Source organism: Aricia agestis, chromosome 4, assembly GCF_905147365.1.
Source record: "Aricia agestis chromosome 4, ilAriAges1.1, whole genome shotgun sequence".
Taxonomy (NCBI): Eukaryota; Metazoa; Arthropoda; class Insecta; order Lepidoptera; family Lycaenidae; genus Aricia; species Aricia agestis.
Genome location: NC_056409.1, coordinates 5,526,150 through 5,545,318, shown reverse-complemented (window position 1 = coordinate 5,545,318; position 19,169 = coordinate 5,526,150). Strand labels below are relative to the sequence as shown.

The 19,169-nt window shown below is 34.4% G+C and overlaps 1 protein-coding gene across 2 annotated transcripts in view; it reads left to right on the top strand.

The window, feature by feature from the left end:
• Positions 1 to 19,169, top strand: part of LOC121726535 (alpha-N-acetylgalactosaminidase) — a 53,070-nt gene that overhangs the window by 13,529 nt on the left and 20,372 nt on the right. For both annotated transcript variants that reach the window (XM_042113938.1, XM_042113937.1), the window contains exons 2-3: positions 12,244 to 12,613; positions 13,553 to 13,727. In XM_042113938.1, the coding sequence (XP_041969872.1) occupies positions 12,444 to 12,613; positions 13,553 to 13,727 (345 nt within the window). In that variant the 5' untranslated portion in view covers positions 12,244 to 12,443. The remainder of the gene's footprint in view (positions 1 to 12,243; positions 12,614 to 13,552; positions 13,728 to 19,169) is intronic.

Genomic DNA, 19,169 nt, shown 5'->3' with positions numbered 1-19,169 from the left:
TCTTTTACTACATTTTTAAATTTATTGATAGAGAGATTTTGAACGTTTTCTGGGATTCTATTGTACAGGCGTATACACTGGCCTTTAAAAGATTTGCTGACTTTGCCAAGTCTGATCACTGGTATTTCTAATTTGTTCTTATTTCTAGTGTTAAAACAATGATTGTCGCTTTTCTTTTTGAAATTATTTAAGTTCTTTCTTACATACAGTACGTTATCCAAGACATATTGAGATGCGACGGTCAGAATATTTATTTCCTTAAACTTTTCTCTTAAGGATTCACACGATGACATCTTATAAATAGAACGTATGGCTCGCTTCTGCAGCACGAATATTGAATTAATGTCCGCTGCATTTCCCCATAGAAGGATTCCATATGACATAATGCTGTGGAAGTAACTAAAGTAAACAAGTCGCGCTGTTTCTACATCAGTTATTTCTCTGATTTTTTTAACAGCATATGCTGCAGAACTGAGCCTATCCGCCAGATTTGCAATATGCGGACCCCACTGTAATTTACTGTCTAAAGTTATACCTAGGAAAACAGTGGTGTCCACTAATTTCATTTTCTCATCATTTAATAATACATTGGTTTGTACTTGTCTAACATTTGGCAAACTGAACTTTAAACATTTCGTTTTGTTAGAATTTAATAGTAAATTATTAGCATTAAACCATTGTACTATTTTTAAGAGAGCACTATTTACCTCGTCGTAATTATATTGTTGTCGCTTCACATTAAAAATTAGTGAAGTGTCATCAGCAAAAAGTACTATCTCATGCTTATCTTTAACTAGATAAGGTAGGTCATTTATGTAAATGAGAAAAAGAAAGGGACCTAAAATAGATCCTTGTGGAACACCTAGCTTTATTTTACTACCATTAGACCTTTTAGAATTAACTTCAACTCTTTGCGTTCTATTTGCAAGGTAAGAACTTAACAGTTTTAGGGCTGTGTCCCTTATACCATAATGATACAATTTTCTGATTAATGTAGCATGTTCAACGCAATCAAATGCTTTGGATAGGTCGCAGAAGATACCAAGTGCATCCTGCGACCCCTCCCAAGCTTCAAATATACTACATAGAAGACTGATGCCTGCATCTGTAGTGGACCTACCTTTAGTAAAGCCAAATTGATTGTTATGTAACAAATTATTACAGTTAAAGTGAACTAGTAATTGATTTAGAATTATTTTTTCAAATACTTTACTAAAAGTTGGCAAAATAGATATTGGTCTGTAGTTAGCTGGGTCAGACTTAGTCCCAGCTTTGAAGAGAGGCATCACCTTGCTATGCTTCATTAGGTCAGGGAACACACCATTTTTAATACAATTATTAAAGACTAGAGCTAAGTGCGGGGCAATGATGTCAATTATAGATTTAATAACTCTTGTGGACATACCCCAGAGATCAGTTGTATTTTTAACATTTAGCGATTTGAAAGTCTTAATAATATCCCTGGAGTCGATTTCTTTAAAAATAAAATTGACATCACATTCCTTGACATTTTCTTTAAGTAACCTTTCCGCAACTTCAGGTGAGGAATTTAAGTCTTTTGTAGTTGAGATCGGAATGTCAGCAAAAAACTTCTCAAAAACTGTCGCAACCTCAAGGTCAGAGTTGACCTTTTTATCATCAATATAAAGTTCAAGTTTAGAGTTACGACAGTTGTCTCTTCCAGTCTCATCTGCAATAACTTTCCAGGTGGTTTTCACTTTATTTTTAGAGTTCTTTATTTTTTCTTTTATATGGAGGGCCTTCGCAGCTTGACAGACTTTTCTAAAAATTTTTGAATATTTCTTCACGTATATTTTAAAGGATTCACTAGTATTCATTGTTTTTTCATCATATAACTCATACAGTCTTTGCCTACTTACAATAATACCTGGAGTTGCCCAATTTCTGAAATTATTATTTTTATTATTTAAACTGACCGTTTTAGAAGTAAACACAGACTTGAATTCATTTCTCACTACTTTAAACAATGTATTAAAATCTTCATCTGGTTTATTTGACATATCTAAGCGCTGAAGACTTGAAACAAGTTTACTTCTAAATTTCTCAATACGTTTTGTATTTACAGGAATAAACTCAATCTTTTCAATAGAGATTATGTTAGTTATGTTGTAAAAATATTTAATTCTTATTATTCGTTACGTCGAAGAGTCATATATCATTCTTTGTTTAGGGACTAGGCTAATTAGTTATCATTTTTTATTGTAAATGAATTTTATAAAAAAATCATTTCCTCAACATCTATATGACTTACCTTCCGACTTTTTAGTAACGCATTAATTATTTTAGCATCCAAATATTCCAACATTTGATTCCCCAAAACGGTAGTAAAAAGAAACCTAAAGTTGATGTTAATTGGAATAAAGGCCAGGAATTTGCATAAAAGTGAGTCTAGTGAACAATTGTGTAATGACATTGTGCGAAGGGCCAGGCAGGGCTATTGGCCGAAAGTGCAAGTGAACCGGTCCGGTTGGCACATATACAAACCAGTCCAAACGCTAGTACGGTCGGCAACTAAAGTGCTAAAGTGTATATTATTAGATGACGAGCTTCTGCCCGCGGCTTCGCTCGTAGTAGCAAGTATTGTTATATACAAATTTCATCCCCTATTTTGACCCCTTGGGGGTAGAATTGATAAAATCCTTTCTTAGCGGATGCCTACGTCATAACATCTACCTACATGCCACATTTCAGCCCGATCCGTCCAGTGGTTTTGACTGTGCGTTGATAGATCACCATGTCAGTCAGTCACCTTTGAGTTTTATATATATAGATGATAGAAATACAGAGAGAGAAAGCTTGAAAAGATGCCATTGGATTCAGCAACTAAGGCTGATGGAAGTATGAACGTTATAGGTCCATGCGAATCTATGCAGTTGCTAAAATGTCTAGTTGTGAAAATGGCTACTGAAATCTACTGATAGATTGGGTGACCTAAATATAGTAAGCAATTGCCACTGCCCATGCCACTTATATACTCAGAAATAGAAGATAGTTTTCAAAGCCGAATATGAGTCCAAATGGTAGCGCCATTTAGGCTCGTAAAACGTACACGATATTTCACGATTGTTTCAAGTTTCTCTTGATATATCTATGACTGAACCGTAGTATTGTGAGCTACATTAGAACCTACATTGTGACCTAACACGAGGCAAATTCGATTGCCCAATATTGATTGCAATTTATTGGAATTCACACCATGTGCGCGAAAGTCACCTGTTTAAAATTCCACGACCCTCGAACTTTATGACGTGTGCATTTTATGATTCGTGACATGACATGGGAAGTTAATATGATATAATAAATTTAAATACAGAGCGTGAGTTCCGAAATTTTAACCAGTATGCATATTGTATACTGACCAGTGCCATAACGACTTGAATCCATAATATTGTACTTGGCACTGGCGTACTACTTGTAAGAAAAGTGTGCTGTGTGACGTAATATTATATTGACACCCCAACAAACTCATTAATATATGTCAATGTTCTGATGTATATTTCTGAACGTATCAACAGTATGCCATCCACTTTAGGCCACGTAAGCACTGGCCAGTACAGGTACAAGGTTTACATTTCAGAACTTACCCAGAGTACTTACTTTTAATTCTTTTTAATCAGCCTTTTTGAAAATGAAATACAGTAAAACATGTAGACTTTATCTATTTCTTCTCTACTTTAAAAAACTTCTCTAAAATTAGCCAGAGGATTTCGCTATGTAGTACTTACATGATCTACGATAGAATGTGATACGATCGCGCAATCATCGGAAACTGCGCAAACTGAGAGCCGTAATATCCCACATCCTGCGCCTGCGCATGCTATTCGCGTTACTTAATCGCTCGGTAGAAAGAGTAAAATTACCTTCATATTATTATGACTTTTTGCCTTTTACTAGCTGTGAGAAAGATAAGACCGGACATAGACGTAAAAGATAAAAATATTAATAAATAATCATTTTAAATTAGAAGATAAAAATAATAAATATCATAAATAATGAAGCGAGAAAAAGCTTATTAAATAATTATATCCATAGGACCAGTGTAGTGTTTAGTGTTTTGGATTAAAAAATACAATATTGATTGAGTCTAAACTCTAAACTACCATACCACATTTGGTTCCGTTCAGTCGTTTTTCCCTAATTTGAGCTTTATGCCTTTTTAATAATTATAATTAGTGAGATAATATACTGGATTATATATTTTCATATAGTATTAAAATAGACGTGTTGTGTTTGAGTGTACTCGATGTTTGCGCGTAATGCAGTTTGATATATTTTGCCCAGCTCTTACATAAAAATTACATAAAGCTAGACCGAGTCTTGTGATCACAATTAATACTTGTTATTAGGGATCCGTAGATAGTGAAACGTAGATAGTAATATAATAATTTAAGCTAATACTCTAGTTTTCGTCAAGGTAAATTTAATTCAAATCTGAATAATTTCAAGAGGTTTTTCTGTAAAATTCAAATTAATAACATCAACTATAATAATATTGTTAAGATAACCGTATATTATTCAAAATTCAAATAACTATATAAGATAACATTGAAAATAAGACTAAATCAATTTTGAGAGTTTTTGTTTCTTTATTTTTTTATCTAAAAAACTATTTATATTCTACTGAACTCTTATATAATAATTGTGATTGTAAATAAGGATCGTTCTTGACCGATTAATTGAATACATGGCCAAGGCTTAAATACAAGTTACCGCTTTGCAATATATCTTTATTAATTACTTTTATGAGTACCTAACTGACGTATCCAGGATTTGTGAAGGTGATCAAATAAAAATGTTCTCAAAAAAATTTTAAGATTTATGCTTCTACTAATGTCCAACTAAAAACAAATGGCAGAGGTATTCATAATAATTCCCGTTTTGTCTTGGAGTCGGAAATGTATGTAAGAGACGCGCCACATTGACCAATAAAAACGCAGTAATTTTCCGAATCCGATTCGAACGGGAATGAAAAACAGCTGGTCGAATGCAACAAGGATGTATCATGTAATATTATAATAAATAGTAGCACAACTAGCATCTATTTTATACAACTCAGTGGTTCGCGTCCTGTTTGATTTAAATTGTTAATTCTACAGATAAGTGAAAAATTACTGATGCATTTCGTTCCCTGTAATTTTATGATTGACGCTAATTGCCGCAATTGTAACGTAACATGACAACAATTGTTACATTTACAGTGGGTACCTACTTAGTTAGGGTCATGAGTCATGACACATATTGTGACACCGACACGAGAAAACGAGGCAAAAGCTATACAAACTGTAATGTTAAGCAGCATCATGGTTGGGCATTTAAATTTCACACATTGTCATCGTAAAGTCGCAACATCATCTCGTCTAATTTCCGAACTTAGAACGACTATCGGGTCGTTAAGTAGTCCGACACGATATCTGATGTGATGTCGCAGCGTATACACGTTATTGAATATTAATATAATGCATCTCACATTATCTATAACTGAAGTTAAGACCTCCAGAATGATTTAGTACTCATTCTTGCCTCATTCCTTAATTTAATCACTGACTGTGCTCGTTTGGCAAGTGTGATGTAGTACTAGCAGGTCACTGGAGAAGTCAACAGTATTAGTGTTGCAACTAATTGGTTATTACATCGACTGCCTCTTAACCGACAGTAAAAGTAACTTTACATAAACATCCACTACAAGGTTGCTTTACTTCTGATGTAAACAACACGTGAAATAATATGTAACCGGCTAACTGGTTAAGTGTAAGCTGTTACAAACTTGATAGGACACTGGATAGAAATGTATGACGATAAAGCCCATTCCAATAATGGGGTGGAGAGTAGTCTACGCCTCATGGGGATGGATCATGGAGCTCTATATTAGCTCCGTGGGATGGATGCAGTGAGTAGTGACTACTCTAAAGTTATTGCATTTCGAGGGGTTGAGATTAAACAAATTCGAAATATAAGCAACTTTTATGGCAGCCACATAACAGTACGGGAGCCCTAGAACATTTTTTATTTATTAATATCAAGCAAATTTTTTGTGAGTAGTTTCATTTTGATAAGACGAACAACATTTTTATTTGCGAAAAATCTCGAAAGCTAATTACAGAGATAGAAAGGATTTCATACTTTGACTTGATGGACCTAAAATATGGATTGTTCTATTTGTAGGACAATGTTACTCTTAAATTAAGTAATTATTAACCTATCAATATACAAAAAATCTGCTTGTTAGGGTTCCGTTTTAGGGTTCAGTAGTCAACCAAGTTTTGTTGATTACAGAACAATAATAAAAAAAAAAATGTTCTAGGGCTCCCGTACTATAATATTCCGTTTCATACTAAATCGTTAAGTGCCTCAGCGCTTAGGCCAAATAGTTCGTCAATTATTAGTAACTGTTTTCATTCTGCAGTCTTGAAACCGTATTCTTCAAACTGCATAATATAATAATATAATTACCGATTTTGAATTTAGGTTTGTAGGCTTTAGTGGCGTCATCGCTAAGACAAAAGCCTTGAGCCTTATGTATATCAAACGTAAGACCATTATCTTACATCAATCTTGCCCAGCGTCCGTGAACAGTCATACATACTGTTATTAAATTTTATCGTTTTCAATAATCGCCTGCCATTGCAACATGAACAACTTAATTCTCATAAACGGCTGTATCATAGCCATCATAAATATTACAATTATCATAAATTGCCATTGAAAAAGTTGTTTTGCATTGAGATTTAATCTTAAACTATAAACGAGACAATTCAGTTTAATTCAGTTCCTTAAAGCCTTTCTCTTCGTGCTTTTGTTGTTTTTCACTTGCTTACATACTAAAGTTTTTAACTAATAAAGTTCTTTGCGAATTGCGAATTCTCCACGTTAGCTATCATTCACCAAGCGATTATGAACGTATAGAAGAGATTATTCGTCAGTAATTTTCCACGATCAACGTCAATTGTACTATCAGAGAAGTTGATTCATATTGACAGATGGCAGACCTACGTAATTTGTTCGCATTATGTCAAACGCAGTCAACAGATTTCGACTAACATTGAATTGACATAAAGCAACCAAGTCTATATATATAAAACTCAAAGGTGACTGACTGATTGACATAGTGATCTATCAACGCACAGCCCAAACCACTGGATGAATCGGGCTGAAATTTGGCATGCAGGTAGATGTTATGACGTAGGCATCCGCTAAGAAAGGATTTTGATAAATTCCAACCCCCCAAGGGGTTCAAATAGAGGATGAAAGTTTGTACATAATAGTACTTCTTAACGCGAGCGAAGACGCGGGCAAAAGCTCGTGTAATATAACGAATTTTCTTTGATGGTACATGACAGCTATAGTTTTCCATCATAATATCATGGAGAGGGGCCTTAAATTTAGTATATTATTATAATTAATAGGACGCAACACGCTGACCGCTCGCGTCACCAGCGCAGTAACGATCCACTTATCTATTGCCAACCGTCATTATGAGCTAACTCCTTTCTAATGAATACAAAACTGTGCGCCAGTAGAACAACCCTGTATTTAAGTTGCTTAAAGTTAATTATTGCGCTGAAATATAACTCTGTTATATGACTCGATGATTCCCGTTTAATATGCGCCTAAATCCCATGGACATTCTTAATTTCTTGCAATAAAAAGTACCCATAATACGAGTAGGAAGGACATAGGGTACTTAATCGATTATAAATAAATTTTGTGCCGATTCACTTAAAAACTGGAAAGGTCTTGTTCTCCACTGAATCGGCACACAATCCATTCATAATCGATTCAGTACTTTCAGAGCCTATTCGATAAAAACAAACATTGTTTTTTTATAATATTAAAAGTAAATAAGTATGTACATATCTTGGGATCTGTAGCTAGAGATTTCAAAAATAACTCTCAGAGGTAAAACGTTTGTTCAGCCGCTAACCGTCTAAAAGCCGCCGGCATAGTAGATCTTTCCTCGATTAAGCGATGAATGAAATACACAATATTTATTTGTTAATCCTGATATTGATCAAGATGACGAAATAATGGGCGTCGTCGGTAGATTTATCGCTGGTGTAGTAATTTCTAACTACTAACAAGTGGGTAATTAATGCAAACATCAAACATTGCATCGATTGTGTCTACTGTACTGGCTTAAGTTAATTACTCAAGACAGCACAGCTGCTAAGTTTATGATATTACTAGCTGTCCCGGCAAACGCTGTTTTGCCATAATATAAAGTATTTTGCCCATATTATTTTATGGAAGTAGACTAAATAAGTATGTCACCATGGCAACGCTATCCCGCTATCCAGTCGCATAACAATGGCCGCTGTCAGTTGTAAAAATTTACTATTATTTATGCACTTATCAATATAAAAAGTAGCCAGTAGCCGATTCTCAGACCTACTTAACATTCATATTTAGTGTGTTTGTGTAAACACCGTTATCCTTAAAACCATCAAATGAGACCGTCAAAATGAACAACTTTTTCTATGAGAACAACGCTGGGAACTCAAAAAAAACCGTCTTCATATCCATACAAATTGCCGATCCGGGCATCCGTATGGGTTTGAGTTCCCAACATTGTTCTAATAGAAAAAGTTGTTCATTTTGACGGGCTCATTTGATAGTTTCAAGGATAACGGTGTTTACACAAACACACTGTATATAAAATTTGGTGAAAATCAGTAAAGCCGTTTCGGAGTAGTACGGTAACTAACAACTGACATTGTGACACGAGAATTTTATATATAAGATAGTGATTGACTGCCGCACACACTGCCGCATTCAAAGACATTTAACTGTCTCTGAGTGCGGCAGTCACAACATTTGACATTATCTGTCAAGCTCTTCATTAAATTGAAGGTTAAGCATAATTGAAACCTCTGAGTGTGGCGGTAAATGTGAATATAGTTTTGACAGTGAAGTTAGATGTCATAAATGTATGTCATTCATGGCATTTGATAATAAAGGCGAGACCGCACTAAAACCACACTTTACGTTTCATAGAAGTAAAGTTTGTAAAACGTCTGATTTACGTTTGTAAAATCTCGGTCTATTGAGCGTAAAGTTAGTTCTGTCTATTGTGGTGAATATAGTGTCGTGTTGCGTCGCTGCCGCGTAGTGTCACTTATAGTGAGAACTGAGACTGCTATTATATGTGGCACTACGCATGCGTAATGATAATATTTTTATTAATTATCAGATATTATTATTTGTCACTAGAGGCAAATATAATTAATAGGATAACAAAGTGAAATGAACAATAATATGTAACATTAATCACATATTAAATAGGTCTGTTTACAATTTTTTCAATAGTTGTTATAATATTTTGTTTTATTATATTGATTAATAATTACTATCTTATTAATTACCTATAATTACTTTGTTATAATTTATAGGCTTGCAACCTTTTTAGCAGTAGCGACTAGTATTTGCATTTTATTTCTTTGTAAATCTGAACATCAGACATCATTTCTGAGTTATTTATGTATACCTACAATTGTATAATTATATTTCTAATTAATTATAATTGCTACAACTGATTGCAATTATCAAAGCATAATTATGTTATATTTCTTGATATCAAACGTTATTGATCAGATGGGAATTAGAATTACAAGGAATATTCATCAGAGATTAATACAACCTATATAAGCAGGTTATAGTTTTTTTGTAAAATATCGATAAATTTATATTGATTTTAATGAAAACTAATAATAATATTTACGGATTACGTTTTCTTGTAATTATCATTTTAATTCAAATATATTATTGTAGACTGTAGAGATGAAATAATTGAAATGTAACATATAATTAAAGTCTCATAGTAAATATACCTACACTTTTTAACCGACTTCAAAAAAGGAGGTTATCAATTCGACGCGTATCTATGTAATATTCCCAGAACTGCCCAGTTTTCGTATAAGTATGCTAGTCTATATCAGCATCTGAGCAAATGTGCCAAATTTCAAAAGTGTATGTATGTATGTATGTATGTATGTATGTATGTATGTTTTTATGTTTGTGTTCGCATATCTCTCGAACTACAAGTCCGATTTAAGTAATTATTATTTATTTGTACGAGGTATTGTTCAACTTCGGGCCGATTTTTCAATCCTCAGATAAACAGACAGATAGTATTTATTCGACAGATATTTAGATTTTTCAATCATCAGATAGGACTTAACCGGCGAATAACCCCGTTAACTGAGGAATAAAACTATCCGTCGCGTGAACCACCAAATAACCGCTATTAGACAGATAGTTTACGTTGACATTGGTAACTGGTATTTGGCTTGAGGTTGTAATTTACGTTTATAAGGATATTTTCGATGAAATTGACGATCTGGCAATTGAAGAAGAGGCCATAATAAACGAATATATGAATCGAATGAATCCGTTGGAAAGAAAAGAAAGAATCATCAGACCGAGGCCTGATCATTATAACATGTGGGATCCAAAAGATTTTCAGCGCCGATTCAGACTTTTAAAAGAATATGTCCTACATTTTCTTTCTCTTATAGAATTTAAAATTAAACACGAAACACAGTCAATAAATAGATAGGTATTCTATCAGGTACCTAATACAGTTGGTGCAGTTCAAAAAGTCTTTGTTCGTCACAGCATCTGTCTTTTTATTTTCAAATTTCAATCACAATAGAAGCAATAAATGTGCACAGGCATCCGCGTCAATTCGAACCATATTGGAACGAAACAGACAAATAACCTCAAAACAATGACACTGAGTCTGTCTTGCTCTAACAATATATTATTCAATATATTTGTTTCAACTGTGTAAAGTGCGAGTTGCCAGACTTCAAAAATTCGGTCAGATAGTTATCTATGGAATAAATGACATTTGAAAAATTGACTATGACTTATTCGACGGTTAAATCACCGAATAACTTTATTCTTCAGTTAACTATCCGACCTTTTATCTCAGGATTGAAAAATCGGCCCTTAGGGAATAGTGCAAGTTTCATCAAAATCGGTGCAGTAGTTTTTGAGATACGGAATTTTAATTCTCAATTACGTACAATTTTGAAGTCGGTTTTAAAAAACTATTAAACATTATTCCAATTCAGTGATCCAATTCAGTGCTTTTTTTCCAAAATTTCATTCCAGTGTATTCCAGTGCCCGTTTACATTATCCCAAGAGTAATCCGGCACTGGACTGGAATAATATAAGCCGGCCATTACTCATGTGAGTACCATTTAACAAAATTAGTTTGCCGTACTTGTCTATCTTAAGTAAATAAAGCCAGGTACACACTAATTTGCATAATAATAATAAATTGTTGATATTAAAGTGTTTCTGCAATTCATTGTAAGGTTAAAGTGTTTCATGGATAACTTGAGCATGGCGGATAAACATGCGCCTGTTAAGATAATAATAATAATGATTTGCTGATTATGACCTTATCGATTGCATTATTTATGGACAATTTGAAGATAAACTTGCAAAAGTCTTATGTTGTAACCGTGTGTATCCGTGACTTAATAGTAATAAAGTACATTTAAAGATGGACTAGCTATTTGACCGAGCTTTGCTCGGTATTCGATAAAACACGAATAAAATGACATTTTCTAAAAATGATTCCTAGCTAGATCGATTTATCGCCCCCGAAACCCCCTATATAAATTTCATGAATTCACAATTTATCGCATTCGTAATATGGATTGGAGTATTATCTGTTGCGAAAATCAACCGTTTAGTAAGATTAGCTAATATAATGGTTTAAGGCTTTCAAGTGGATTCCATATTGAAAGGATCTTTATCTTTATTATAATAAACTTTGTCAATGTTTAACCTAAATATCTTATAAAAGGAGATAATATTTTATGAATAGCGCTATTAGTGGTGTTATTTCAAAACTATACCAAAATTTATATTTTGCTGCGTCTAGGCAATTAAGAAAACTGCAACTTAAAATGTTATTAATTTGATAATTGTATGACCTAGATTCTAGAATATAAATTATCATTAAAAATATTAATCAAATAGATTTCCCGTGTATTTTAAAAATATAATTTTAAATAGGTTAATAGTAAGCTTGCAAATTGCAACAGAAACAGAAAAACTGTCGGTATTAAGTAGATTTCTCATAATTATAATTTTTAAAATCACCAGTGTATGTTCCACCTTATTTATTGTTGTTATTATTTTAAAATAGGAAATGACATCAATATCGTTCATGAACTATCTCACCTAATGAAATGTTTCCGTTGTTTCAGATAACTCCGGCTGTGACAGATAAACTATTGCCACCTTCGCATAATCTGTGCTCATTATGACATTTGCTCTTTGACAGCTACATTGCGCGCGTAAAATATCAATTCAAATTGATATTAATTAATTTAATATTAAAAAAACTATGCGGATAGCGTTCGTTAGATAAATTAAATTATACCCACCCTTTACTTAACTTATTGTGATGGCGTCGTGGAAGTCATGTGCGTGGATAGTGACGATAGTTTTGTCGATTTTGGGGAAGATCTCCGGCCTGGATAATGGGCTGGCCCTCACCCCGCCCATGGGCTGGCTGGCCTGGGAGCGGTTCCGGTGTAACACCGACTGCAAGAACGACCCCGAAAATTGTATAAGGTGAGTGACATTCAACATAATTTCTTACCCCAGAAGCTGGTCAGTTTTGAAAGAACCAATGGATCCACTGGCAAAATCTCATTGGACCACGCTGTGGACATCGCTTGCGATGTGTCAGATCAGATGACATGAAGCATCAGGAAGCGACATGTCGAGCAAGAGATTTTCATTAAAATTCGTTGAATCCTGAAGCCTCATGTCGGTCCCTACCGAATTTTCGGTTTGTTCCTCGGCCCCTGATTTCGCGGAGTTCGAATTTGTAAAGAGTGATATTTAATTAAAAGTTAATTAAGTAAATATATAAACTTATGACCTTGCAACTGTTCTTAACTCTCGATCTACAGGTAGTCGGTTGTCGGAAACCGATCATCAGATCGCTGATAAAAACTTTCACTGTGTAGTTACAGACAAAAAGGAAGAGATACACATCTCAAACCTTTACTGGTCTAAAGATTAATCATCACATTACGAGGAGAGAAGCCAATTAGATAGATATCAGTTCGGTGATTGTAGAACAGCTGCAAGGTGCAAAGTATCTGATATAACGTTGTGGTTATTTGTATATTGTAGAGCGACGCGATGGTAATAGATTGAGTTGAGTTAAAGATCTGACAACATCAGATACGTCTAGGTTCTTTTGCTATTATGATAGATTCATAGACTTTGCATATCTTTTTGCAAAGTCTCGTCGCGGAGCACGTGGAAATTCGTATTTAGATAGCACGCGCATGATATTATTGCTATTGTGCTCTCAACGCGTATTTGGGGAAACGGTATACTCGTAGCAATATAACTATAGGCTAAAACTAACAAGCTTATAGTGTTCGCCAATATGTTTCTATGGAAATGACAACAACCATGCTAGCCGAGCAGCCTGCCGCGATTCGTACAACGACAGCTTGCTCTACCACCGTACTTACCATCTGCTTCATCCTCCAGCGACCGCCTGTTCCGCACGATGACGGACATCCTGGTGTCGGAGGGGTATGCGGCGGCGGGCTACGAGTACGTCAACGTGGACGACTGCTGGCCGGAGCGAGAGCGCGACGCGAGGGGCCGACTCGTCCCCGACAGGGAGCGCTTCCCGTACGGGATGAAGAGCTTGGCTGATTATGTAAGTGACATTTTTTTAAATAAGGGAGCAAATGGGTCAACCGATGTAAAGCAACAACCGTCGCCCATGGACACTCGCAACATTAGAAGAGCTGCAGGTGCGTTGCTGCACTTTAATATATTACTAGGCCCAGACTTTAAAATTGCCTAAAGGCTAAAACACACACAACAATTAAATATACTATCGAAGGAAATGATTTATATGCAGTTGATGGACCTTCTTCAATTGGTGGGATTATGTCAATTTATATCAATTTAATGTTAGCTGTGATCTGTTTGGATTTGATACAACGTGACCAAATTACTTACGTCCACCATCTGCCTAGGACTCAAATTCTCTGATAATACCTTTCACAAAAACGTAGTGCAAACGTAGTTTAAAGTTAAATGCTTTAGATTGCCGAATGCCTATTCTACCTAATTAACTGATGTTTGTTATCATTTCTAAATTTCACCCAAGATTTTCTCGGAGATTTTCGCTGATTATAATAAAACTAGAGATCGCCCAATGGTCGAAATTCAACCTTAGTTTCAACGACATTAGGACTACTACCTATATTTTGTAAAAAAAATATTGACTGTATCATATTTTTTTTCAACTCTCATCTCTGGGCTCAGTTGATCTCAGACTGGCCGTGTAAGCATTGTCTAATAGTACCTAAGATTCAATAAAAAATAACTATAATCCGTTTTAAATTTGTCAACTTGTTGTCAACAGACTTCAACCTTTCTTCTTTTATTTATAAAAGAGTATAATTCGTATGTATAGGTTTGTCACTCAAAAATCTGTCATCTTCTTGAGTGTGCGTATTGTAGTGTGTGTTATGTTTTATTTGTTAAAAAAATGTATGATAAAAGCATAATTTCAAAATAATATTAGCTCGATGCACTCCTTCACCATATAAACCATAACTGTGCAAAATTTCATTCACCTACGTTTCTGCATTTTTCGTCAAAAGGGATACAAAGTTTTTCGTTTGCGTATTAATTTATAGATACAAAACAATTAATCTTCCGTCAAGAGTTTGTCAAGTTGTTCAAATCTTTTATCTCATCGCCACGCACTTTCGCTCTTATCCCTTGCGTGAAAATACCATTGTTATAATAATTATAATTAATACTATTATCATTATAATAATAACTGGCACTTACTGCATTACATTGGATTAAGACATCTTTATTCTTCATCTTAAGTACATCAAGCTCTTACAAAGTAATTGGTTTCTCGGAAAATTGCGCTAACGATTTTGACGATCTTTTACATTTTCGCAGAGTTAAAAAGAACTATGATACATATGACATATCATAAATTAGCGTAGAAAATAAAGCACCACATTACTAGTGTTCTTTTTTTTGATAAAATAGTGATTTAACCAAATTTATTCAATTTGATATTCTGATTTGTGTATTTGTTAATATAATTAATTGTTACGACCCGGAACGTTGTCGTATTCATAGAGCATAGAGTTTATATAACTGTTTGTTATGTAATGTCATTCTGTAAGTCTAGCATAACATAGTAAGATATAGATTTATGTATCAAACAAATATTACATAAAATATAGAACAAGTTATAAAATGATACACAGTTTATTATGTTTTTATTTTTTTGACGACCTCTGTGGCTCAGTTGGTGGGCTGTTGGTAGCTCAACCCATGGGTCGCGGGTTCGAATCCCGCCGACGGAACAAAAAGTTTTCAAAGTTCCTGGGTCATGGATGTGTATTAAATATGTGTATCATATAATAAAAATCTTAAATATATGTATAATATAAAAGTATTAAATATATTTCCGTTGTCTGGTACCCATAACACAAGTCCTTCAGGTACTTACCAGGGGGCCAGACTGACGTGGTGTGAAGCGTCCATAGATATTATTATTATTGTCCATAGATATTATATTATATTATTATTCGTGTTTGTCTGTAGAGTATTACTCTATGAAAGATAAGCCTATTTGAAATAAATATTAGATGAAGATGTGAAGGCGCAGAAAAAGCGCAAGTCTGAACGCGCCCTGAGCTTTGTCAGAAGGTCTCACCCTTTAGTCAAGACGTTTTCTTTGTCGCTTCTTTATAGTCCGATCAAAATGTATGGAATTGCCTTAAGCCAATTCCATACATTTTGATCGGCGAACGCTTAACGTATGCGTTCGATAAAATAAAGTCTGACCAAAATTATAATATAAATAATATAATATCTATGGACGCTTCACACCACGTTAGTCTGGCCCCGTGCTAAGTACCGTAGAATAAGGACGTGGAGTAAGGACTTGTGTTACGGGTACCAGACAACGGAAATATATTTAATACTTTTGTACTATACATACATTTAAGATTACGCCTCCGTGGTCTAGTGGTATAGAGCGCGGCTCTTGACTCGGAGGTCGTGGGTTCGATTCCCGCGTTGGAAACATGTTATTTCCAAGTTTGGTTAGGACAATGCAGGCTGATCATCTGATTGTCTGACAAGTAAAATGATCCATGCGTCGGATGGGCATGTAAAAAGTCGGTCCTGCGCCTGATCTCTCGCCAGTCGTGTCGGTCGTCCGTCCCACTGGGTTATGAGAGTAAAGGAATAGAGAGTGCTCTTGTGTACTGCGCACACACTTGGGCACTATAAAATTACTCCTGCGTAGCTGGCCTGGTTTCAATAAAACCAGCCACCGTCACCGAAACCGGTGTGGGAGCTATTATTATTATTATATTTAAGATTTTTATTATATGATACACATATTTAATACCTACACATCCATGATCCAGAACTTTGAAAACTTTTTGTTCCGTCGGCGGGATTTGAACCCGCGACCCCCGGCTTGAGCTACCAACGCGCTCACCACTGAGCCACAGAGGTCGTCGTCAAAAATTGGACCATGTCTTGACTCTTGACTATGTCAATTCCGAACTTTTTGATGAATACAGAAAACTTCTTGGCTCGAGGGCCTGATAAAACTTAGAATTGGTCCACAGTTGAGCCTGGGAGCTCGATTGACAATTTAACAAGAACATATAATATTGCTAAGGCCTTAGTACCCTTGAAACGAAATCGCCCCACATCCGCCACTCGTATGAGATATTACATAATAATAATAATAATAATATAAACGTACTAATGACGTGTGCGTGTCTGTTATTACGTCCACGGCATTTAGATCTCATTATGGAATAACTTGTGGATTGATTTCAATGACATAATGAACGTACGTTGCTCTTTCTATCACGTGAGTTTTTTTCACTCTAGTTGCCGTGAGTGAGATATCGGGAATGTTGTTATTTCTTCCGAAACATGAGGTTCTTTCACCTTATGCATCATTGTCACAACCACCTTTATGTGGAAGATCATAAGGCTATATCTTAAAGAAAAAATAAGGTTCTATCTACCTCTATTTTGTCTTCTGTTTCTACTTTTTTTTCTGTCTTACGTCTACTTTCTTGAAAACCCCCATTTTTCACAATAAAAGAAACAGTTGGTTTGTCTACTAATATTCAAATTTTTAACGCTATACTATCAATATCAAAATCTTATCTCAAAATATAGAAGTACAAGTGTCAAGTCAGCTAAAAACTTCCTTTCTCTGCCAGACAAAGGGGACATCTATGTATCATTAATTTTCTCACATTATTTATCTATTGAGTTTATAGCGTTGTCGGCGGCTGTCAAAACGGTCTTTGACCTCCGTGAATCGTGATGGTCTTCAATTGTATTGCTTTCAATGATTTATCAATTGCGACGTATCAATAATTGATAGATTTATTACGATTCAAACTGCCTTTTATCATACTATCTGTATCTTTTATCCGACAAATTAGTTAATTACTTGATGCATCTTTCATGATCTTTCATAAGTTGAATGATAAGATAATGAAATAACAAGAATTTTGGGGCAGGAATCTTAAAAAGCGGTTTTTGGTTCAGAAGCGATTCATTATAACACGTCTGTTAATTTATTCAAATGTTGAAGCTAATATAAATATTATTCAAAATAACATGCTTTCCTCGCATTCCAGCGAGTTTTTGAATAAAATCACAATTTAATGTAGTTAACAAAATTTTAGCACTTCTGTAACATTTATTTACCAACATCCCGAATATTTGACCTTTTTATGAATACAAAAATTAAGTCATAAAGTAATTAAGACTATAATGACGACAGCTAGGCCAAAGTTTTAAATAATCATCAATTTTTGAAGGTTACCAAATCGAAAAGACCTCAGAAACTCCTAATTGAAATAAAAGTTTTTAGATTGAATGTGTTTTCGAAGTCTACCGACTTCGAAAAACTTTCAATCTACAAACTACCTTTCAAACAAAATAGGTCACTTTCATACGTAGCTTTCATACTTATGATTTGAATATCACTTTTATGATGCGTCTAGCAGATCATTTACTATCATAGAAATTGATTCATAGATAGATGTCAGACCTGAGTCGCACATAAAAATGTATATTAACCGCTCTACCTGTTTGTGGACAGCCATCATGAAATCGTTCAATAGATATCTGTGATCAACACAAGAAATGTATTTCAACGGTTTTTTAGTCATAGAAACATGATAAGATATAGCGTGACTGCGTTAAATACTGCGAAAACAAACAATCATCGGAGCAGTATAATTTGTGCATTTGTCACGACGCAACAGAAGCTGTTTGATGTTACCAACTCTGTCATTACAGCTTAAGTTTGCGGTCTGATGCCTTTGTCTAGCGCCAAGATTGCTTCCTAGTCACGTACACAAGGAGGAGATATTTTATTGTTTTTTTTTAGTCTTGAATTTATAAAGGCCATCAATTTTCCAACATCATTTTTATTGTTTATTTGGGAAAAATATTTAATAAGTATATCACACTAAAATACATTGAAAACAGTCTTAAATCTATAAGTACAATTTATATTCACATAATTTACCAAAGGTATTGATTTTTTTTATTTTCACGACTAGGGGGAGCGAAGTATTTCAACAAAAAGTCTAAACTAAAGCAAAATAAGGCAAAGGTTTCAAAATCTCCATTTTCATAACTTCATAGGATTGTGCGCGTATAGTGTAGAGCGAAGACTTTCATCCCTTATTCTAAACTTATTAGTTATTCCTAAGCCAAATTTAATTGACAAAGTACGCAGTAGTGTTCTTGTGGGTAGTCTATTAAAATTGACTTCCTTTTTTGATTTATGAATAATTAAATTTATTTTGTACATTAAGGAATTAGGTTATTATATTTTATTGCACGCCTTTAACGTAAACAAATATAACTAATATGGATATTGTAAATGCTTCCCTTTGTTTTATTTTTATCACGTTTGCCACAAAAAATTGCTGGGTGCTTTATAAAGAAATCTAAAAAATTAACAGTCTTTATCCAGTCAAATCTATCTAATATTTATTTTAGTTCGATCTACCTACACTAGCTCTGCTGTAAGACCTCGTAACCGAGTTGCAATGTGGAC